Raw genomic sequence first — 23,944 nt, 5'->3', positions numbered from 1 at the left:
TTGACGAGACAGTGGATTGCATAGTGAGATAGAACAGAGTAAATAGACATTTTGACGTCAACGATTTAGCCGGTGGTAACCTGTGAAATAGACACCGGCTGGAATGCGGTTTTAACCAATCAGCATTCAGAATTAGACCCACCCGTTGTATAATTTAGCCTGTGTATTGCAAATGCCTTTATTGTTGGCCACCAGATCCAGTCAATGGAATTGTATTTCTAAATAAAGACATATTAATCTGTCATAGTTTCTATAAGCATATCCATTCGATTCAGTACCGATTTTTCACATCAGGTTCCAATGCCAATTAAATTAGGCTACCCACGATTTAGGCCTATATAAAAACGTGTAATAGTAAAATAGTGTCATGCGCATCGTCTGTCCTTTCACTTGGCTCTCTCTCTCTTTGTCTTTGTGTTATTTGCAGAGCACTATAGTAAATAGTCAATATCTTTCTTAGGCCAGCTGACCTTCAAAGATTTCATTAAATAATTTATAGCGACGCATATCTGATAAAAAATCGGGATCCGAAAAGAAAAGCCTAACTGTCATTTTTCAACAGCAGCGACGAGTTTGGGAAGTCCTTTAAATGGAGTTGACAAATAAAACCTGTTGGCTTAGAAAAAACGCCCGGCCGAGAACAAATTATAAGGCTGTGCAGATGAGGTATATTAATAGGTTGGCTTGAGTGTCAGTTTTTACTCGTGAAGACGAGGGGCTTCGTGGCGAGTCGCGGAACAACTGACATTCTAGTTACGCAGTGATCATATAAAATACATGCGGTAGGGTTATACATTTTAAATCATGGACGTGTTGGGAGTCCTCAATTTAGGCGATGTTGCCCAAACTTTCTCAAAAATTGGGACGTTTCCAGTTTTTGATCTCGCTTATTACATCGTGTCCATACTCTACCTCAAGTATGAACCAGGTAAGTGTTTTTTTTTATCCCTATAAATGCACGTTCAAAAAATGAAATCAACAATGATTGTGAGGTTGAGAGTAGTTTATAATTATGTAGGCTATAGGATAGAACACAGGTCAACGTTGAAATAGATGGCTATATTGACTAGGTTGTAACCAATATGAGTTGTCAACCTCTGGAAAGTATAGCACCTATAGATACATGCACCTATACTATAGATACATGCACCTATACATACACCTATACTATAGATACATGCACCTATACATACACCTATACTATAGATACATGCACCTATACATACACCTATACTATAGATACATGCACCTATACTATAGATACATGCACCTATACATAAACCTATACTATAGATACATGCACCTATACATACACCTATACTATAGATACATGCACCTATACTATAGATACATGCACCTATACATACACCTATACTATAGATACATGCACCTATACTATAGATACATGCACCTATACAAGCAATACTTTGGCAACTGATAGGCGTACTATGGAAGCCATAATACATTTTTGCTAAATTAATTAACCCTTTATTTGTCTCATAAATAACATTTGCAGCAGCAGCTTGGCATATACCTTGAGGGAAGAATAAAGAAACCACAACAGGAGTTAGATTAACCCAGTTTTCTTTAATACCTCACATTTCCCAATATTTAACCCTGTAAACAGACAGGGTCTATTGTATGAAATCTGATAGAGACCCGTTGCATACCAAAGCTTTGGCCCCTATGCAATAAATAGAATGTCCTTAAATAGAATTTCAGTGGGCTACACACAACATAAATTATCCTCTGCTTTAGAGCAGGCTTGTTCATAGACATTTTGTAATGGTGCATGTTTGTAAGACCTCATTGACATTGTATTAGTCAGAAGTGAAACCCACAATACTCAATCATATTTTCAGTCTAGCCTCTTAGATACAAAGAATATGGGCAAAGCACTTATGTTGTCCTCGAAAGGAATATGTCTAAGGAAATGCCAGCACTACTCCACCCCTCTGGATCTCCCTTGTTCACACACAGAATGGTAAACTGAATGAGGAATTGCACATGTTAGTTGATAAATTACTTTGAAATATTTTATTATTTACTTATTGACACCGTTTTGTGTTATAAGTAAATTATAGTGGCCTGTAAAACCTTGTATAAAAATACTCTGATTCCCTACTTTGACTCTATGAACAAACGTTAGCCAAATTATGGGTTAGTTCATCTCCAGTAATGGTCTGAAAAAAAACAAATGAGTTCCTAGATCTAGATCTATGTAAACCAATCTCTGAGAGACATGTTGGAAGTGGTTCCCTGGTTCTCACTACATGGTGAAACCCATGAATGAGTTTGGGGGCTGGGGATGTTAAGGGTCAAAGTTAATGTCAGGCCTACCAGTTGCTTTGCGAGGCAGGAAAATAAATAGAGCAATGTGTATTTTTAGGCCACATTTCTAGGGATCAGTTTTCTGTCAAACAGCAGGCTAATCGCTCCTCCACCCAGAATCACATTTGTTCTTTTAGATCTTGACAGTTCTGACTTACATATCCTGATTTACTTCACAATGTTGCAATGATCTATAAATGTTTCATTGTAGTATCTTTGGCCTTTTTAAGTTACTTTGTGGTTTGTTTGATTGTAGAGCAAGACTTGATTTCTCTTTCCTCATGACCAGTAACACTCATGAGTAAAGTTAATGAATAAGTGAGTAATGGATGAGTTAAAAGACCTTCTCTGCAACTTTGTCCTTGAGTAACTCACTCAATGTTGGGAGTTGGTAGACATGTGATATGGGGATGAGAGCTAAGGAAGAACCAACCAAAACATAATATACTGCTCAAAAAAATAAAGGGAACACTTAAACAACACATCCTAGATCTGAATGAAAGAAATAATCTTATTAAATACTTTTTACTTTACATAGTTGAATGTGCTGACAACAAAAGCACACAAAAATAATCAATGGAAATCCAATTTATCAACCCATGGAGGTCTGGATTTGGAGTCACATTCAAAATTAAAGTGGAAAACCACACTACAGGCTGATCCAACTTTGATGTAATGTCCTTAAAACAAGTCAAAATGAGGCTCAGTAGTGTGTGTGGCCTCCACGTGCCTGTATGACCTCCCTACAACGCCTGGGCATGCTCCTGATGAGGTGGCGGATGGTCTCCTGAGGGATCTCCTCCCAGACCTGGACTAAAGCATCCGCCAACTCCTGGACAGTCTGTGGTGCAACGTGGCGTTGGTGGATGGAGCGAGACATGATGTCCCAGATGTGCTCAATTGGATTCAGGTCTGGGGAACGGGCGGGCCAGTCCATAGCATCAATGCCTTCCTCTTGCAGGAACTGCTGACACACTCCAGCCACATGAGGTCTAGCATTGTCTTGCATTAGGAGGAACCCAGGGCCAACCGCACCAGCATATGGTCTCACAAGGGGTCTGAGGATCTCATCTCGGTACCTAATGGCAGTCAGGCTACCTCTGGCGAGCACATGGAGGGCTGTGCGGCCCCCCCAAAGAAATGCCACCCCACACCATGACTGACCCACCGCCAAACCAGTAATGCTGGAGGATGTTGCAGGCAGCAGAACGTTCTCCACGGCGTCTCCAGACTCTGACACGTCTGTCACGTGCTCAGTGTGAACCTGCTTTCATCTGTGAAGAGCACAGGGCGCCAGTGGCAAATTTGCCAATCTTGGTGTTCTCTAGCAAATGCCAAACGTCCTGCACGGTGTTGGGCTGTAAGCAAAACCCCCACCTGTGGACGTTTGGCCCTCATACCACCCTCATGGAGTCTGTTTCTGACCGTTTGAGCAGACACATGCACATTTGTGGCCTGCTGGAGGTCATTTTGGCAGTGCTCCTCCTGCTCCTCCTTGCACAAAGACGGAGGTAGCGGTCCTGCTGCTGGGTTGTTGCCCTCCTATGACCTCCTCCACGTCTCCTGGTGTACTGGCCGGTCTCCTGGTAGCGCCTCCATGCTCTGGACACTACGCTGACAGACACAGCAAACCTTCTTGCCACAGCTCGCATTGATGTGCCATCCTGGATGAGCTGCACTACCTGAGCCACTTGTGTGGGTTGTAGACTTCGTCTCATGCTACCACTAGAGTGAAAGCACCGCCAGCATTCAAAAGTAACCAAAACATCAGCCAGGAAGCATAGGAACTGAGAAGTGGTCTGTGGTCCCCACCTGCAGAACCACTCCTTTATTGGGGGTGTCTTGCTAATTGCCTATAATTTCCACCTGTTGTCTATTCCATTTGCACAACAGCAAGTGAAATTTATTGTCAATCAGTGTTGCTTCCTAAGTGGACAGTTTGATTTCACAGAAGTGTAATTGACTTATAGTTACATTGTGTTGTTTAAGTGTTCCCTTTATTTTTTTGAGCAGTGTAGTACACACACCGTAACACTTTATAATAACTTTGATTTACATTGACATTTTTGTCATTTAATAGACGCAGTTATCCAGAGCGACTTACAGTTAGTGCATTCATCTTAAGATAGCTAGGTGGGACAACCACATATCTGTCATAGTTAGTACATTTTCCCTCAATAAAGTAGCTATCAGCGAGTGTCCTGTGTAGCTCAGTTGGTACAGCATTGTGCTTACAGTGCCAGGGTTGTGGGTTTGATTCCCACAGGGGACCAGTACAAAAAAAGTATGAAAATGTATGTACTCACTACTGTAAATGACCCAAGAAAATAAAAACATGCTGTGGGATTATTTAAGATACTCTTTGAAGAGGTATGTTTTCAGAAGATGGGCAGGGACTCTGCTGTCCTAGCTTCAGGGGGAAGCTGGTTCCACCATTGGTGTGCCAGGACAGAGAATAGCTTTAAATGGGCTCAGCGGTGGGCCGACATCCAAGCTGAGATATCTGCCAGGCACGCAGAGATGCGTGTCGCCACCTGGGTGTCAGAAGAAAAGTAGTTGAATGTAATCCGCATAGCAATGATAGGAGTGACCATGTGAGGCTATGACTTGGTGTATAGAGGAGAGGGCCTACAACTGAGCCCTGGGGGACACCAGTATTGAGAGTTCGTGGTGCAGACACTGCTCCTCCCCAATTCACCTGGTATGAGCGGCCTGCCAGGTAGGCTGCAATCCAAGAGTGTGGAGAGCCTGAGACACCCAGCCCTGAGAGGGTGGAGAGGAGGATGGGATGCTTCACAGTGTCGAAAGCAGCGGATAGATCTAGAAGGATGAGAACAGAGGAGAGAGAGTCAGCTTTGGCGGTGCGGATAAGCCATAAAACAGTCATGAATAAGCATTAATGAACAATTGATAAACGATGAATAAATGTGTTCTTCATGCTTTACTAACATTTAGAAACATTTGTAAGCATGATCAGCATTACAAATCATGAGTATTTATTACATTTCAAATAATTTATGAAGCGTTTATAAACATTTATAGTGATTTATAATGGATTATTTATGAAAGTTACTATAGAGTGTTCCCGATGTATAATCTGACTTCATGTGAAGAAAATATCGAAATTGTTATTCTTCTGCAGGGTCAGTAGAGGTGGCTCGCAAGAGCCCTGTGGCCTCTTGGCTTTGTGCCATGCTCTATTGCTTTGCGAGCTACATCTTAGCAGACGTTTTGCTCGGAGGTTGCCCCCTGGACTATTTTCAATACAACAGCCACATCCTCCTAGCCTCCACTATTTGGTAAGATCTTTAAATGGTTAATGTTTTAATCTTCGTCATTGGTTTAATTTTTGCTTGAGAAACTGCAAAACCTTTGTCTGTATATGCCTAGGATTGTTGAAATAGGTCAAATTCAATTCGATAGGAAATATTTGTAAATTATTTTTTAAATGTTATTGTTAAGTAACCTAACCACCACCTCAACATTAAATATGTACTCTTTTGTTTCTCTCTTGTTCACTAAAATGTAACAACAGGTACCTAATCTTTTTTTGCCCACTGAACCTGTTCTACAAATGTGTGGCTTTCCTGCCTGTAAAGCTGGTGCTGGTAGCCTTGAAGGAGGTTGTCCGCGCTCGTAAAATTGCAGCCGGCGTGCACCATGCCCATCATGCCTACCATAACGGCTTCCTCATCATGGTCATCATCGGCTACGTCAAAGGTTGGTGTCTCACTGCACTTCCCCCCATTGCTACAGCTGTGACCTGTAGGCCTTTCCTTGTGTGTGTTCATTTTGCAGGGGGAGGAAGGCAAAACGAAGATAAGACCAGAGAAGCAAGATACAGACCTTTGTCCTAATTATTTGTACATTTTATTTATATCCTCACAGGGTCAGGAGTAGCTCTCATTTCCAATTTTGAGCAACTGCTTCGTGGTGTGTGGAGCCCCGACACCAATGAAATCCTCAACATGTCATTGTGAGTTGGTTTCCCTTACAGCTCTGTGGTTTATGTCAGCCGCCGATATGTGTCGCCGCCTCCTCTCATGAGAGATTTATTTTAGATGTCTGGTTGTTAGTAACCTAAGCTGTTTCAGGGCGGCTCAGGGGGTTCCTTCTCTAGTTTTTTAATTTGTTTTATTACAGCAAATAATCTGATATTGATATTTCCATCTATTACTCATGAAGGTATCAAGTATTTCAACAACTTGATTTGAAGGCATTCAAATGCATTGACTGACTCTCTAGGTATCTAGGGAACATTTTATGTACAATATCAATACAATATCAATATCAAGTTCCCTAGATGTTCCCTATACAATATCAAACACTTGTAATTTGGGCTGGACTATCCCTCTTAAAGCTGACCAATGGATAATAATGGATTGTTTTTTTAATCAAGAGACGTTGTAACTTTGCTTTATTTTCATAAAATGTTCCCTCTCCAGCCCTACTAAAGCCAGTCTGTATGGAGCCATTCTGTTTACACTTCAGGAGGCACACTTGCTTCCCGTGTCCAAGAGCACCCTCATCTGTCTTTTCACTCTGTTCATGGCTACTACCAAGGTAGGTCCTGAAGTCCATACTAGTGAGTTAACACCATACTTTTACTCAGGCATTGGGGCAAATATGCTTTAAATTGTGCAAATGAATTAACAAAAATATTTCTGGAAAATAATTGTCATTTTCCAGTTCATGGATTCATTAACTGAAAAAGGAAACACCAACATAATGTGTCTTAATAGGGCATTGGGCCACCACAAACCAGAACAGCTTCAGTGCACCTTGGCATAGATGGGTTAGCTTCCATGTGCGTGCTTCCATGGGGCAGAAGTCAGCGTGTTGTTCTGTTGTGATTCTGGATAGCCAGACTGATAGCAAACACCCCGAAACACTCTAAACAAACACCCCCTGCCACGCCCTGACCAAACTACAATAACAAACAACCTCTTTTACTGGTCAGGACGTGACATTGAGAGAAATAAGCTTTTTGTGCATATGGAACATTTCTGGTATCTTTTATTTCAGCTCATGAAACATGAGACCAACACTTTACATGTTGCATTTATATTTTTGTTTAGTATACTTACCTCTGACATCCTATGATTTACTATTAGTATTAGCAGTTAAACACAATTGATAGTGATCCTTAACTATGTTAATTTGGTTGTCTCAACTAGAAATTACGCAAACTAAGCAAATATTTTCACACTGATGATTTGTAATTTTCTTAGGTGATCTTGACCGCCCGCCATTCTCACGGCTCTCCCTTCATCCTCATCGAGTCTTGGGTGTGCCACTTGCTCTTTGGCTCCCCTCTTGGAGGTGGTGAGGAGGAGCACCATGCCAGCCCTGCCCCAGCCCCCGTCGCCCCCGTCTCACCAGTCAAAACTAAGGAGGAGCTCGGCGAAGGCACCCGCAAAAGGAAGTCCAAGAAAGCCGAGTAGAACACAAACTACTACACCAGTGAAGGGGGGAAAAAGGTCCCCCATCAACTAACTGCATATGATTTCCTCTCATAGTCCAGCCTTCTATTTAGACATGATGGAGTCTCCCATTCCTTGCTGTGGAAAGGGGCAGTTTGATGTTTACCAAATGAGCAAATGAGCAAATCTATTGAAGCAAATGGTGCTTTCTATGACATATTACACAGTATGGGGATTCTGTAAATAGCTCACCGAAGTCAAGTCAAACACTTAAATCTTCCTTCCGGCCAGTACATACAGTATAAACATATTTATTTACGTATTTATTTTTCATCTGTGATTATCTGTTACTGTGTGCAACAGCACGAGGTGAACAGTGAACTGCAAGTTACTTGATTGTTTTAGGATGGCCTTTGTTACAAGTACTTCTTGCCGTAAGCTATCAATGGGTTTTTGGTTTAAACCTTGTCAGACCTATTTCAGTAATGTAAAGAAATTGGATCAAAAGCACAATCTGACCCTAGATCAGACAACAGAATGAATCAGACAATACAACAGAATATGAAGTAAGTAATATAATGTGAAGAATACATGGCTGCTTTTTACAAAGTAAACAAGTGAAATGCATGTCCTTTATTAATAAAGACAAGTCAAAATTCTTACGTGGTGACACTTTTTGATTAATTGTTTAGTAAATTACATTGTTATACGTTGTTAACGGTTACCATATAAACGGAAAGTATGAGGTAGAAAGCTATGCATTCATACAGAATTGTGCAACATCAAATTACAATAAGTTTTGTTTGCAAAAGAGAGGATCTGACAGAGCTTAATAGTAAGGAATTATTTTATAAAATGTTGTTTTTATATTGAAACGTAAAATAAATCAATAAGGGCAAATTGCCACTGTACCCATATACAACACATTAAATAAAACAAGTGACACAACAGAAATTCAGGTATTTAATGAGAAAGTTACATGTCTCGATATACTTTTCCATGAAGAAATGTAACTTTTTCAAAAGTGAGCAGTGTCATTACAAAAGTATCTTCAAGGGTTGTCACTCAACTCAAAATGGTGTTGTAACCTGAAGCTATGTCTGTGTTTGTTTGCACTTGTCTCACTTCCTGTCCTTTGCAGTACGGCTAATGAACCATCACTGATGAACTTTACAGAAGGTCACAACCCCTGACCCCTGATACTTACATACCTTACAGCAGCAGAAGAGATCACTGACCAAGAACAAGCATTCCCTTTATTTTCCCTCTTCATAGAAATTCTAGCTTCTTTTGTATGCACCTCAGTCACATCTCACATACAGAAAACAATGCTATTTTTCAAGTTAAAGGCTCTTTTTCAAGTGAAACCAAAAGTCAGCACAGAGAGCTATTGAGGACACCTTGAAAGATTCATTGTACTCTCAGTTTCGTCCGCCTGGCTAAAAGTTTAAATGCACAACTAGAGAAAAGTATTAACGTTTTTCCAGAGTTGGACTTGGACCATCAAAGGCGACTTCTAAGGGAACAAGTCATGCATCACCTTGTTTCCTGCCAACCTTCGAGTCCATGTCCAAAAATCCCAAAGAAACATCAAACATCTTTGGAAAGAGATGCCTTGAAGCCAACCCCATGCCTTCCCTTTTTCTTTACCCTCTGACTGATAACTGTTTGTAGAGAGAGTCAAAGAGGCAGTCAAATGTAGTGTAATTTTGTTTCCCTTCTGAGATCACTATTGAAGCATTCAAGCTAGTAGTGAAGACAGAAATCAGGGCTTCTTGATTTGTTTTTCCAGCGAGGGACCAGGAGGAGGCTTCTCTCTTGCTGAGGGTTAAGGAGGGAGCTAGGATAAATGTACTGGATGTCATGAAAGCCAGTCAAGGTGCATGCATCACAAAGCCTCAGGGGTGCCTGCACTGGAATGCAACGAACATCTGTTGGTTCCATCACTGGCAAACAAAACTTACAACACAAATCCATGCTTCCCATGCAATCAGTTGTAAATCATGGTTCAAGCAAATACTGGAGTTTTAACAGAGACCAGTTGGTTGTAACAGAGACCAGTTGGATTTTAATGTCTGCACCCAAATCCGTCAGTTTAAGCTAGAGATATCTGTTTTTTTGCATTGGATGTCTCAATCCACCGCATCTGCCTATGTCGCATTTCCGCATCTGCGGTGAAAGGTGACAGAGGTAGAGCAGTCTTCGTCAGACCATGAGACATCCCGAAAATTGGTCTTCTCACAAAATTGTCTGTAGCATCAGAACAATTATGACCCCTCTATGGAAAGATGAGACTCTCACAAGCACAATGGTGTTCTCTGTTCTGCTCTACGACCCCCACAAGTATTTTGGGACTCGTCTGAAGTTGGTACAGCCGATCTGCCAACTTTTGTCTGTAGCATCCGAACAGTTTGGGCTACACACTAATAAATCATTTTTGGTGTGACCTTCTTAAAACAAATGCAACTCAAAGGGAAAAACACTTGCTTACCTGATTTTAAAGTAGAGAGCATTCACAAGAACCAGTCTGGTCATTTTGTGGACAGCTTCCAGCTTCTTGTTTCACAAGCTCTTTCATTTTATCTGTGGATAAACAATACATACTGTAGCTTAGTAGAACCATTTTATGTGTATCATCATTTACAATAATCAAAGTTGAGAGGACTCTACTGTCCGAAAGCACCATGATTTTGGGCTAGTGTTGGGCTTCTGTGTTACGTGGACATTCCAAAGTGAAGGGTTCCAGAGGACCTCCTGGGCGGAGGTGATGTCACTCTAGGAGAGATGTATAAAAAGACAGGCAGGAGAGGAGACAGATCCCACTCTCTCTCAGATTCTCCAAACCCTGCTGCAGGAGCCTTCCCTGGTCCTACTCGAAGACGGGGCAGAATTTGGATAAATGACCTGGTCGAACCACACCAGACTTCACACAGTGGCTCCAGACTTCACATACCTTTACTTGTCAGTTGCCGTAGAGACGTCTAAGGGCAAATGAGAACATGCTGTGGATCCTGGTGTTGGTGATTTCTCTCAGTGTGAGCAGTGACCTAGTAGCTGGTCAGAGAGGTATGTCTATAATCACTTTAGTATCTTTAGTGAGAAGAACTTCATATATACTTGTAGGTCAAAAATGTTGGAGAGATTTGAAAGTCTGGTAACACTTTATAATAACGGTGTCATGAATAAGGCATTTATAAATTAATTATTATAAATTGTATAAATTGTTATGAATTGTAGTGCTTATATTAATAATATAAGTTATTATTAATAGTAAATAAATAGTTTATTAATGCTTATTCTTGGAAGTTATTATAATGTGTTACCACCTTTAGAGATCAAATTGTTTTGGGAGCCTGTGATTAATGTAAAATAAATGTCTTGTCAATGGCACGTCAAATCCTATTAGTCTAAAATGCTACGTTTATTTGATAATCATCCCAATTGAATGTCACTGTTTTTATTAAGCATATTCCTGAAATAGAACACAATTAATGAATTCAGCATTCATTTACATTGAATTGCTAAGTGCTATCATCTTCATGGCCAATGGGCTGATTCATTCAGCAGCTTATGCTGTTGAACAACTTGTCAAATCACACTGGTAGTGTCATTGGTAGTGTTCACACCATTATTTCTGGAGCCTGTTTGCTAGGAATTCATTCAGAAAACATTTCAGCTCCTAATGTGAAGACCACACTTCCTCTCCTCCATGCTCAAGAGATGTTGACACAATATAGATCCCTAAGGAGTTGTCCTAGGTCAAATAATATATCTAGTAGGTTTCTATTGGAGCAGCACGACAGTCCCCACATACCAGGTTATCCCAGCATCCTATTCATCTGGGACACCTCTTCCTGGGTAAGGCCCAGACCTCATGTCCTGTAAATCTAACATCTACAGGAGTCCATAATAAAGCCTTAAAGTGAGTGACCTTGCCATGTGAAACTAAACCAGACTCCAGTATAGTATCTGCTCTGTTCTTTCCAAGCTCCTATTCGATATCTGTTGAAAATTAGTGTGAAAGATTCTATCAATTCCTTATCGATCTGTATTTGAGACAAATTGGTTTTGCAGCGGTATGAAAAAACATTTGGCACAAACCCCACAGCATGTAAGTCTCTGTGTTTGAGTATGCATGTGATTCAGGCCAACGGATAGTCTTGGAATGCCAGCTCTTGTGGCAGGGGGATAGTAGCACAGAGGCAGAGAACCCACTCAGGTAGTAAAGATGATGAATGGGGAAGTGGATTATGTTGTTTTATAGAAGGACATCTGCATAGTTCATCCCCAACTCATTGCTCACTGATGACTTGAGTCCAAAACAGATGTGCTTCCAAAACAATTTCACAAGAAGAGGAATGAGGTAGAAAAAAGGGTTCTAAAAGGTTTCTTCAGCTGTCCCCATAGGATAACCCTTTTTGGTTCAAGGTAGAACCCTTTTTCGTTCTAGGTAGAACCCTTCTGGGTTCCATGTAGAACCCTCTGTAAAAAGGATTCTACATGGAACCCAAAAGGGTTCTACTTTAAACCAAAAAAGTATTATTCAAAGGGTTCTCCTATGGGAACAGCCGAAGAACCCTTTTAGGTTCTAGATAGCACTTTTCTTTTTTAAGAGTGTACGAGCAGGAGCTTAGTGATGTGATTAACATTCTGTTGCAACATGAGGAGGACTTTGGTGGGGTTGACATTAGTTTGAGTTGATCTTGGCATCCTATGATGATAACACCCCATTCTCCTAAAATGTCTATTCCTACTGTCAACTGACTCGTTCTTTGACTTTGGTTGAAACGTAGTATACTGGAACAGGAAGTATGATCTGTCCATTGCTAATATGTCGCTAATACAGTATTATGAAATATTTAATTTTCAGATGGAGAAATCATCAATCAGATCAAGGGAACAAATCAAGCTCTGGCTGAGATCAAAGAACTGCTGAAGCAACAGGTAAAGCCGCTGTTTGGACGTACAGAGCAACTCTCTGTGAGGATGTCAGGTTCAGTACACGGTCCCATACAGTTTAATAATGTGAACTAATAGTGTCTTTGTACCTCCATGCAGATCCAAGAAATTGTGTTCCTAAAGAACACAGTGATGGAGTGTGAAGCCTGTGGTGAGTAGCCTAGGCCAGCCAGCAGAAATAGATTTACCAGAAGGATGGCAGTAAATACTGTGGTGTTGCAGGCTACAGTTACTGTATTTTGAATACAGTACATACATGAATAAGTACATATTTAATATATAATTATGTATACATTCCACATAGTACATTACACCAATATATCAACAGCATGATTGCTATCTCAATTGTATGTAAATATGGTACATTTATCATATCATTGGCTCTCATGTACTTTTGAATAAATACAGTACATAAATCAACATATTCATATTTAATGGAAAATGTAAACAACTAGAAAATGCCATGTTTTTTTCATTTTATTTATTTTGCACTTAGTTTACCAGGTAAGTTCTCATTTACAACAACTACCTGGGGAATAGTTACAGGGGAGAGGAGGGGGATGAATGAGCCAATTATGTTTCATTACCTCCAGTAGATGGAGACATTGTACAGGAGAGCGCTACGATTCAGAACATTAATTCAGGTGGTCTACTTGGCTGATGGTTGACTTATCACCCTCTTCCCCCTAGGCATGCAAGGTCCCCCTCGCCCCTCCTGTGACCCTAACCCCTGCCACCCGGGGGTAAAGTGCATTGAAACAGCTGGGGGCATCAAGTGTGGCTCCTGCCCTGAGGGCATGGTGGGCAACAGTACCCGCTGCATGGATGTGGACGAGGTAGGACACTTGAGCAAACACCCCCACCCCAAGAAAAAAAGAAAAAATTCACCTAGTATTCTGTAGTGGGCCTAAATTGAAACATGATCATGTACTCATAGTATGTGTTATTGTGTATTACACAAGTTATTGTGTACGTTGGTTTTTAAATCAACTGTTAAAGTGTCTGATTTTCAAATTCTAATATCTATTGAAGAGTCACATTTCGAACATATTAATACACTCTCTCTCCTCTGCTCCTGTGTAGTGTGTGGTGAAGCCTTGCCACATGGGTGTGCGCTGCATAAACACGTCCCCAGGCTTCCGCTGTGGCCCCTGTCCAACTGGCTACACCGGCCCTCAGGTGCAGGGAGTAAGCCTCTCCTACGCCACTAAAAACAAACAGGTAGACATTTTGGCTCAAGCAAAAAGCTTATGAGCTTGGCATTGGCAACATGTAAGGTTTTGTTTGAAGATATATGCATTATGGCTTTCTTTTTTGTATTTGAATTCTACCCAGGTCTGCAAGGACATCAATGAGTGCGAAGGACCCAAGAATGGAGGTTGTGTGGAAAATTCCAACTGTGTAAACACACCTGTAAGTATCAATAATAACCAATCAATGCCACTCAAATACTGTATATTATTAGAAAATCCAGAGGTCTTTCCTCTGAGGTCTTGAGGAACTAAGTTTACAATGTGGTGACGGTGTTTGTTGTTGTCAGGGCTCGTTTAGGTGTGGCCTCTGTAAGGCAGGCTATGTTGGGGATCAGCGCAAGGGCTGTAAGCCTGAGAGAGCATGTGGTAATGGCCAGCCCAACCCCTGCCATGCCAGCGGAGAGTGTATTGTCCAACGAGATGGGAAAATAGAGTGTCAGGTAATGGGATACAATTATGTTGCAATGGATCAATGTGAATATGAATACAGCCTAAATGTAAACTGCTCCTTTAATACATGTTGTCTGTAGCATTCTGTTGGATGCAGATCGCTCTCTATTGATTCTGCTGAAATGGAATTTAATGTTAATTGACATTTCATATACAGTAAAGTCCATAACTCTGTCTTTATCGTGATTCACAGTGTGGGGTGGGATGGGCTGGCAATGGCTACTTCTGCGGATCTGATATTGACATTGATGGCTTCCCTGATGAGAAACAGGAATGCGCCGAGAGGAACTGTGCCAAGGTAATAAACTTTTCTCTCCTTGAAAAGACAATGTTAATCTGTGACTATACTATTTCAAACAGAAAGAAAAATCTAAAGCAGAAAAATTAAGTCACAGTCATGTGCTTTATATAGGATAACTGTCAAACAGTACCCAACTCTGGCCAAGAGGACGCAGACAAGGATGGTATAGGAGACGCCTGCGATGAGGATGCAGATGGGGATGGAATCTTAAATACACAGGTTACTGGTCTCTCTCTCTCTCGCTCATGCTTACTACAAGTCTTTACACCCTATTTTGTATCTTAGTGTAAAGAGAGGCTCTGATAAGACTCTGATGCCTCTATGGTAGGACAACTGTGTGCTGGTACCAAATGTCAACCAAAGAAATGTGGACGAAGACGACTTTGGAGACGCCTGTGACAACTGCCGTATGATCAAAAACAACGACCAGAAAGACACTGATATTGATAGACTGGGTGACGAATGTGACGAAGACATTGATGGCGACGGTCAGTATGCATGGACAGTATTTGACCGTGACAAGACTAATTCTGCTATTGCTGTAATACATGCCAATTGACATATGACAAAGATAATCTTCCCTACTACAGGAATCCCCAATAACCTGGACAACTGCAAAAGGGTTCCCAATGCTGACCAGAAGGATCGAGATGGGGACAAAGTCGGAGATGCCTGTGACAGTTGCCCTTACGTTCGCAACCCTGACCAGGTCTGGTTATTATTGGCTGTACTTGTACACATTCTAGTCATTACACCATGTTGTACGTAACAGCACAACAAACTTTGGTTTGTTTGAATGATATTTATGTTTCCACAGTTGGATATGGACAACGACTTGATCGGAGACCCTTGTGACACCAATAAGGACAGGTATAGTAGTGTTACTAGCTTTCTTGCCACCTCCCTGCATTTAACCATTGTAGGCCTGTGAGTGTCGTTCCAATCTATTGGTACTCCATTATTAAAAATTACCTTCCAAATATTATTTTATATGTTATGTAATGACTTAGGATCAACACTTAAACCTTCAGAAACCCACAACAGTGAGAACTGTGAAATGATCTCCAATGCTGAATCCTACCCCAGCCATCTCTCTGTCTTGGTCTCCTTGTGTTTTTCTCTACTATTCTCAGTGATGGTGACGGTCACCAGGACTCTCAGGACAACTGCCCTGCGGTCATCAACAGCGCCCAGCTGGACACGGACAAAGATGGCCTGGGGGACGAGTGTGACAACGACGATGACAATGATGGTATTCCTGACCTTCTGCCCCCGGGACCGGACAACTGTCGCCTCATTCCCAACCCTCTGCAGGAGGACTCTGACGGCGAGTCTAGCCATTTTTCAGCCCAGTTTCAAAACAGTTCTCCAATATAGCCGTGTCATTTTGACATTAATGTTATCATGTGTCTTCAAAGTCACAATTTGCTTCGATCTTCTTGTTACAGGTGATGGGGTTGGGAACCTGTGCGAGAACGACTTTGACAACGACACCATCATCGACAGCATCGATGTGTGCCCGGAGAATGCTGAGGTCACTCTCACAGACTTCAGGGCCTACCAGACAGTGGTGCTGGACCCGGAGGGAGACGCACAGATAGACCCTAACTGGGTGGTGCTCGATCAGGTATTGATGCATTAAATCTAATCTAATCTGTCAAAGGGTGTTACAGTATATACAAATCAGTGCCTGGAGACATGTTAACTGCTTAAGTTCCATCGTTTTCTCTGATTCTCTTTCCACAGGGAAGAGAGATTGTCCAAACTATGAACAGTGACCCTGGACTGGCTGTTGGTAAGAACAACAATCACACTGTGTCTCACGTTTGATTCATTCAATAAACCAATTTATGTACATTCTGAAACACACCCTGACCCAAACTCACGCCATTCCCTCAAGGTTACACGGCTTTCAACGGTGTTGACTTCGAAGGGACGTTCCATGTGAATACGGTAACAGACGACGACTATGCAGGCTTCATCTTTGGCTACCAGGACTCTTCCTCCTTCTACGTAGTGATGTGGAAACAGGTTGAGCAGATCTATTGGCAAGCCAATCCGTTCCGAGCTGTGGCAGAACCAGGGATACAACTGAAGGTAAAACAAAATCCTATATGCACATACTATATATGACTTATCTAGTCGTAGTAAAAGTCACGTTCATATACAAATTCATGCAAACATACCACAACTTGGTCAATAGTCTGACCTACACACGACTCGCCCTTTGTAGGGAATACTCATAGGGCCAGTTTCTTAGACCAAGATTAAGTCTACTCCTACACTAAAAACCAGCTCAACGGAGAATAGATACATTTTCCAGTTTCTTCCCCCTTGAGCTAAAGTATTAAAACACCTGCCCAGATTGATACATTGGAAGAGATCCACAGTTATGTAAAATTGGTGCCTATGCAATTGTGTTGACAACTAGGCTGTAAAGTCCAACACGGGACCAGGGGAAAATCTACGTAACTCCCTGTGGCACACCGGAGACACCAGTGACCAGGTGAAGCTGCTGTGGAAAGACGCCCGTAACGTGGGCTGGAAGGACAAGACCTCCTACCGCTGGTTCTTGCAACACAGGCCCCAAGATGGATACATCAGGTAGTAGGCTGCTATCAGATACAAGTCATAGGCGTTTGATGGCCTTTGGGGCAGTTTGACATTTATGACATGACATTGTCCTTTGATAATACACTCAATTTTAATTTGTGGCATTACGTGTACAACTGATTGAACTGACAACATTTTATAAGACCACATACTGTTGAACTTGAACAACATGAAATTATTTTCATGCATGTTTTCTCTTACCATCATATTATCCATATGGTATTCTTTACCACAATAGGAAACATCTTCCAGTTCTAACATACAGTACCAGTCAAAAGTTTGGACACACCTACTCATTCAAGGATTTTTCTTTATTTTTACTATTTTCTACATTGTAGAATAATAGTGAAGACATCAAAACTATGAAATAACACATATGGAATCAGATAACACATATGGAATCTCGGGTGACTATGGATTCTCGTTCAAGTGCTGTCTGTAAATCCAAATGTTGTAACCCTCGATCTAGACTTGCCATTATCTTGCTGCTTCCATTGTCTGGAAATTGTCTAACCCAGGTCCTGACATTCTTACCTCTGCCGAATTAAGTAGTCAGAGTGGCCTGAAGTTTTTGCATATGAATGTAAGAAGTCTTCTGCTGAAGCTTGATTTTGTGAATATATGGATAAAAACTGCCAACCCTAATGTATTTATGCTTTCTGAAACCTGGCTTAAAAAAATCTATTACAAACAAAAATATTGACATAAATTGTTACAATGTTTTTTGTACAGATCGTAAATCTAAGGGTGCTGGTGTTGCTGTATACGTAAAATACAAGTTCCCTGTGGTTTTCTGACTTCTGTTACTAAACCTAAGCAATTTGAATATCTGTCTTTCAACCTAAACCTTGGTGCATCTTTAAATATTGTTGTATCTTGTCATTATAGACCTCAATCTGCTACTGTTGGCTCTCTGGATTGTATTTTCGAATTGTTATCACAAAATGTGTCACGTCCTGACCATAATAAGTTGTTATTTTCTATGGTAGAGTAGGTCAGGGCGTGACAGGGGGGTTTTCTAGTTTAGTTTTTCTATGTTATGTTCTAGTTTTGTATTTCTATGTTGGGTTGTTCTAGTTTTTGTATTTCTATGTTGGGTTTTGTTTGAGATGATCTCCAATTAGAGGTAGCTGGTCATCGTTGTCTCTAATTGGAGGTCATATTTAAGTTGGTGTTTGTCCCACCTGGGTTTGTGGGAGATTAATTTTGAGTAGTGTATGTTTCCCCTCTGCGTCACGGTTTGTTGTTTTTTGTTATTCAGTTTATTTATGTATTGCATAGTTTCACAGTATAAATAAAATGTGGAACGACACACACACTGCACTTTGGTCCGCTCATTCCTACGACAACCGTGACAGAATCTCCCACCACCAAAGGACCAAGCAGTGTGATCAGCAGGACAAATGGACTTGGGAGGAGATATTGGACGGGAAAGGACCCTGGAGGCAGGCTGGGGAGTATCGCCGTCCTAAAGAGGAAATCGAGGCAGCAAGAGCGGAGCGGCGATACTACGAGGCACTATACCAACCACGAGGCAAGTGCGAGAGGCAACCCCCATTTTTTGGGGGGGGGGCACACGGGGAGATTGGCAGAGTCAGGTTGGAGACCTGAGCCAACTCCCCGTGCTTACCGTGGAGAGCGAGTGAAGAAGCAAGCACCGTGTTATGCAGTGATGCGCACTGTGTCGCCAGTGCGCATTCACAGTCCGGTGCGATCTGTGCCCGCGCCCCGCATTTGCCGAGCTAGGTTGAGCATTCAGCCAGGAAGGGTGGTGCCAGCTCAGCGCTCCTGGTCTCCAGTTCGCCTTCTTGGTAAAGGATATCCTGCGCCGGCGCTGCGCACTATGTCGCCTGTACATATTCACAGCCCAGTTCGTCCTGTGCCAGCTCCCCGTGTTTGCCGGGCGAAAGTAAGCATCCAGCCAGGACGGGTTGTGCGAGCTATACGCTCAAGCCCTCCGATGCACCTCCACGGCCCAGTATATCCTGTGCCTGCCCCACGTACCCGGCCTCCAGTGAGTCTATCCAGCCTGGTACGCCCTGTGCCTGCTCCTCGCACTTGCCCCGAGGTGCATGTTACCAGTCTGGCGCCACCTGTGCCAGCCCCACGCATCAGGCCTCCAGTGCACCTGCCCAGTCCGGGGTGTCCTGTTCCTGCTCCCCGCACTCGCCCTGAGGTGCGTGTTACTAGTCTGGTGCCACCTGTGCTAGCCCCACGCATCAGGCCTCCAGTGCGCATTCCCAGTCCAGCGCTTCCGGCGACAGTTCCCAGCCCGGAGCCTCCGGCGGCGGCCCGCAGCCCGGAACCTCCGGCGGCGGCCCGCAGCCCGGAACCTCCGGCAATGATCTACAGTCCGGTTCCTCCGACGACGATCCACGGTCCGGTGGTACAGAAGCAGAGGGATCAGCGGGCGGAGCGGGGGTTATGCCCCCAACCGGAGCCGCCTCCTCTGCTGGAGGATCCGCTGGATAATAAGGTTCTGTGTACTGCACCAGAGCCGCCATAGACACTTGTCACCCTTCCTACCCTCCCTTTTTCTGGTTTTCTTTTGTTGTTTAGTTGCATTCGGAGTCTGCACCTTTGGGGGGGGGGGGGGGGGTACTGTCACGTCCTGACCATAGTAAGTTGTTATTTTCTATGGTAGAGTAAGTCAGGGCGTGACAGGGGGATTTTCTAGTTTAGTTTTTCTATGTCATGTTCTACGTTTGTATTTCTATGTTGGGCTTTGTTTGAGATGATCTCCAATTAGAGGCAGCTGGTCATTGTTGTCTCTAATTGGAGGTCATATTCAAGTTGGTGTTTGTCCCTCCTGGGTTTGTGGGAGATCAATTTTGAGTAGTGTATGTTTCACCTCTGCGTCACGGTTTGTTGTTTTTTGTCATTTTGTTTATTTATGTATTACATAGATTCACAGTATAAATAAAGTGTGGAACGACACACGCGTTGCACTTTGGTCCGCTCATTCCTACGACAACTGTGACAGAATGTCAACTCTGAGTTTGTCCTGATGGGTGATCTGAGTCAGGACTGGTTAACATCTAGCTCTGATCAACTCAAAATTCTATGCAAATACCTATAATCTCACTCAGATTGTCAACAGATTAACGAGGTTGAATATAAAATATCCTCTTTGATTTATTTGATCTTAACCAATACTCCTCATCGTTTTAATGCTTCTGGTATTTTTGCAAATGACATAAGTGATCACTGTGCTATTGCCTGTGTGAGAGATGGTAAAAATCCTAAGAAATCTCCACGTGTCATTACGAAAAGAAACTGGAAGCGGTTTGATATTCAAAGTTTTTTACATGATGTATTTAGCATTGAATGGAATAGAATGGAATTAATCCCTGATGTTGAACTAGCCTTTTCTTACTTCCACAACGCATTCAAGGATGTATGCAATAGGAATGCCCCTTTTAAAAAATTCAGGATTAAGGGCAGAGAGAACCCTTGGTTTACTAAGGAACTTACAAAAATAAATATCAATCACAGTCCCATTCTCATTTGCTTCTAACAGTACCAAAAATTAGAACAGGTCATGGTAGAAATAGTTTTAGTTACTTAGCTCCGTGGTCCTGGAACTCTCTCCCTATAACATTTTAAAATTTGCCTCACTGTGGGAATTACACATGCGGAGATCATCCATTCACCTACTCTGCGTCTCACAAAGACACGACGGTTTGAACCAAAAATCTCAAATTTGGACTCATCAGACCAAAGGACAGATTTCCACCGGTCTAATGTCCATGGCTTGTGTTTTTCTTGGCCCAAGTAAGTCTCTTCTTCTTATTGGTGTCCTTTAGTAGTGGTTTCTTTGCAGCAATTTGACCATAAAGGCCTGATTCATGCAGTCTCCTCTGAATAGTTGATGTTGAGATGTGTCTGTTACTTGAACTCTGTGAAGCATTTATTTGGGCTGCAGTCTGAGGTGCAGTTAACTCTAATGAACTTATCCACTGCAGCAGAGGTAACTCTGGGTCTTCCTTTCCTGTGGCGGTCCTCATGAGAGCCAGTTTCTGCGACTGCACTTGAAGAAATGTTCAAAGTTCTTGAACTTTTCCGCATTGACTGACCTTCATGTCTTAAAATAATGAGGGACTGTCATTTCTCTTTGCTTATTGAGATGTTCTTGCCATAATATGGACTTGGTCTTTTACCAAATAGGGCTATCTTCTGTATACCACCCCTACCTTGTCACAACTGACTGGCTCAAACGCATTAAGAACGAAAGAAATTCCACAAATTTACTTTTAACAAGGTGCATCTGTTAATTGAAATGCATTCCAGGTGACTATTTCATGAAGCTGGTTGAGAGAATGCCAAGAGTGTGCAAAGCTGTCATCAAGGCAAATGGTGGCTACTTTGAAGAATCTTAAATATAAAATATATTTTTGATTTGTTTAATACTTTTTTGGTTACTATATGATTCCATATGTGTTATTTCATAGTTTTGATGTCTTCACTATTTTCTACAATGTAGAAAATAGTAAAAATAATGAAAAACCCTTATGAGTAGGTGTGTCAACTTTTGACTGGTGCTGTAACTATTCTGGTTCGAGATCGTCATACTTTGGCTGCATTTACACAGGCAGCCTAATTCTGATCTTTGCACAATTATTGGGAAAATAATTGGTCTGCCTGTGTAAATGCAGCCTTTGTCATATTTTTGTGTTCCTTACTGGTCTCCCTATGTGTTTGTGTGTGTCATGTTCAGGGTGCGTTTCTATGAGGGTCCTCAGCTAGTGGCAGATACAGGCATCATCATAGACACCACCATGAGAGGAGGCAGACTGGGCGTCTTTTGCTTCTCTCAGGAGAACATCATCTGGGCTAACCTACGCTACCGCTGCAATGGTGAGCAGCACACTAATGTCGACCCCCCCCCCCCCTTAAAATACCCTTCTAACAAGCAGGAAGTAGAGGAGAATGAGGACCTTTGGGAATCAATTACGGAATGATTGCCTTGCAGCATCCCGATAATATAATTCCTGTATTGAGAAATGGATGAAACTGGTCTCTGGTTAAAGAGGAACTGCATTGACCTATGTTTTGTGCCTGCTTCTATGCCTTCACATTAGCATGAAGTGATACCGTGGCCGCATGTATATAGACTCCATCTAAATGACCTCTTGGTACACATACGACTAGTTTGAGGTTTTAGAGAGAAACACATTTGAGGCAATCAGCAATTGAAACAATGAAGTGTTTCAAACAGCTGAGGGATGGGGCTAGAGGAATATAACCACTCCAAATTCATATACACCACTATGGATGCAAGGACTGATATCAACATTATAGTTTCAAACATGGTTTGAGGCTATATAGTGTGTTTACATTTACTTTGTTTATAAAGAGAGTAAAACAGGCTTATATTTTGGGTTCTGATGCAGTACGATAGTTGAACTAAGCTTAAGTTATAAGTTATATTCTTTAAGAATCAATGGGTACATATCCTTAATTTCTGAAAAAAATGGATGCAGCTACTGCAGATTGCCCCTTTAATTATATTGGTCTGTTGGTTGTTCGGTATTGTGAAGACATTTGGACATACTACAGACACCAACTAACTTACAGTATGACTCATTTACAGTAAGTAGGCCTATTGCCATGCACGGATTCCATATTGACTTATCTCTCCCTTTAGATACAATCCCTGAGGACTTCGACACATACCAATCCCAACAGGTCCAGCTGCAGTTCTAACAGGCCACGCACATCTGCCCAAATGAAGACTGAGAAGACAATGCATCTACAACCCCAACATTTCGGAACATGTCTCCCAGATGAACAGTACAGTGTTGCATCTTAAATGGCACCCAATCTCCTATATAGTGTACTACTTTTGACTAAAGACTATATAGGGTGCCATTTCAGACGTACCCAGTGAGATTTCACTCAGCAAAATGGCGGCTGACATATTGATCTCCACCAGCAATGACAGAGGATTTTCCTGTCTGACATTCGCTCCCCAATAATTCCAGTTCTCGGGGGACTTTTCTGTCTACTACTACTCTGTCACCAATATAGAAATGTGAAAATATGTTTTTTTAGAATCAGGGTGTTGCCAGTAAATGTTTGTTACATAGTGAGGGGACCCTATAAAAATAAAAACATTTGATATGCATTAGATTACATGTAATCAATTATTACTGTTGAGTACCCAAGAAATAAATGTTGAACTACTCATCATTATTTTGCTTTAGTATATGCTGAATATATACTGTAGGACTTACTTTTAAGTCAAAACAGTGAAAAGTCCTACTACTAACTAGACCGAAACTGTGATGGAAAGTCCTCCTACTATCTAGACTGAAACTGTGATGGAAAGTCCTCCTACTATCTAGACTGAAACTGTGATGGAAAGTCCTCCTACTACTATCTAGACTGAAACTGTGATGGAAAGTCCTACTATCTAGACTGAAACTGTGATGGAAAGTCCTCCTACTACTATCTAGACAGAAACTGTGACGCCTTGAGCAACTGCTTTGAATGCTGATAAAAAGTTTTGGGACTGAAATCACGAACATGCACAGGTATTTTTTTTTTTTTAAACAAATACAGAAATGCAGATTACAAAATATAAATAACAGAACAAGGACAATATGATATAT

At 41.8% G+C, this 23,944-nt stretch overlaps 2 protein-coding genes across 2 annotated transcripts; both read left to right on the top strand.

The window, feature by feature from the left end:
* Positions 1-657: 657 nt before the first annotated feature.
* On the top strand, positions 658-8,413 carry LOC115151686 (trimeric intracellular cation channel type A). The gene is made up of 6 exons (XM_029695834.1): positions 658-928; positions 5,474-5,630; positions 5,867-6,051; positions 6,220-6,307; positions 6,777-6,894; positions 7,563-8,413. Exons 1-6 carry the CDS (start codon positions 805-807, stop codon positions 7,773-7,775), a joined length of 885 nt encoding a protein of 294 aa, XP_029551694.1. The 5' UTR covers positions 658-804; the 3' UTR covers positions 7,776-8,413.
* A 2,157-nt stretch (positions 8,414-10,570) lies between these two features.
* On the top strand, positions 10,571-23,850 carry LOC115151682 (thrombospondin-4). Its single transcript, XM_029695828.1, has 19 exons — positions 10,571-10,820; positions 12,625-12,698; positions 12,813-12,864; positions 13,404-13,549; positions 13,797-13,934; positions 14,049-14,126; positions 14,254-14,406; positions 14,610-14,714; positions 14,829-14,936; positions 15,046-15,205; positions 15,308-15,426; positions 15,535-15,587; positions 15,851-16,044; positions 16,166-16,344; positions 16,464-16,512; positions 16,618-16,814; positions 17,149-17,321; positions 22,048-22,187; positions 22,978-23,850. The coding sequence occupies exons 1-19, from the start codon at positions 10,754-10,756 to the stop codon at positions 23,034-23,036; spliced, it is 2,244 nt and encodes a 747-aa protein (XP_029551688.1). The 5' UTR covers positions 10,571-10,753; the 3' UTR covers positions 23,037-23,850.
* The last annotated feature ends 94 nt before the right edge of the window (positions 23,851-23,944 follow it).

The sequence above is a fragment of the Salmo trutta genome, chromosome 17 (assembly GCF_901001165.1).
Source record: "Salmo trutta chromosome 17, fSalTru1.1, whole genome shotgun sequence".
In the NCBI taxonomy this organism is placed as follows: Eukaryota; Metazoa; Chordata; class Actinopteri; order Salmoniformes; family Salmonidae; genus Salmo; species Salmo trutta.
Note: the sequence above shows the minus strand (reverse complement) of the source record. Positions and strands in the feature narration are given on the sequence as shown.

Bases quoted from the DNA above. Each gene is read 5' to 3' on its own strand.
- LOC115151686 (XM_029695834.1), top strand. From the start codon at position 805: ATGGACGTGTTGGGAGTCCTCAATTTAGGCGATGTTGCCCAAACTTTC. The intron at 6,052-6,219 runs GTTGGTGTCTCA...ATATCCTCACAG, and splicing joins CATCATCGGCTACGTCAAAG to GGTCAGGAGTAGCTCTCATT. The intron at 6,308-6,776 runs GTGAGTTGGTTT...TTCCCTCTCCAG, and splicing joins GAAATCCTCAACATGTCATT to CCCTACTAAAGCCAGTCTGT.
- LOC115151682 (XM_029695828.1), top strand. From the start codon at position 10,754: ATGCTGTGGATCCTGGTGTTGGTGATTTCTCTCAGTGTGAGCAGTGAC. The intron at 14,715-14,828 runs GTAATAAACTTT...TGCTTTATATAG, and splicing joins CCGAGAGGAACTGTGCCAAG to GATAACTGTCAAACAGTACC. The intron at 15,427-15,534 runs GTCTGGTTATTA...ATGTTTCCACAG, and splicing joins ACGTTCGCAACCCTGACCAG to TTGGATATGGACAACGACTT.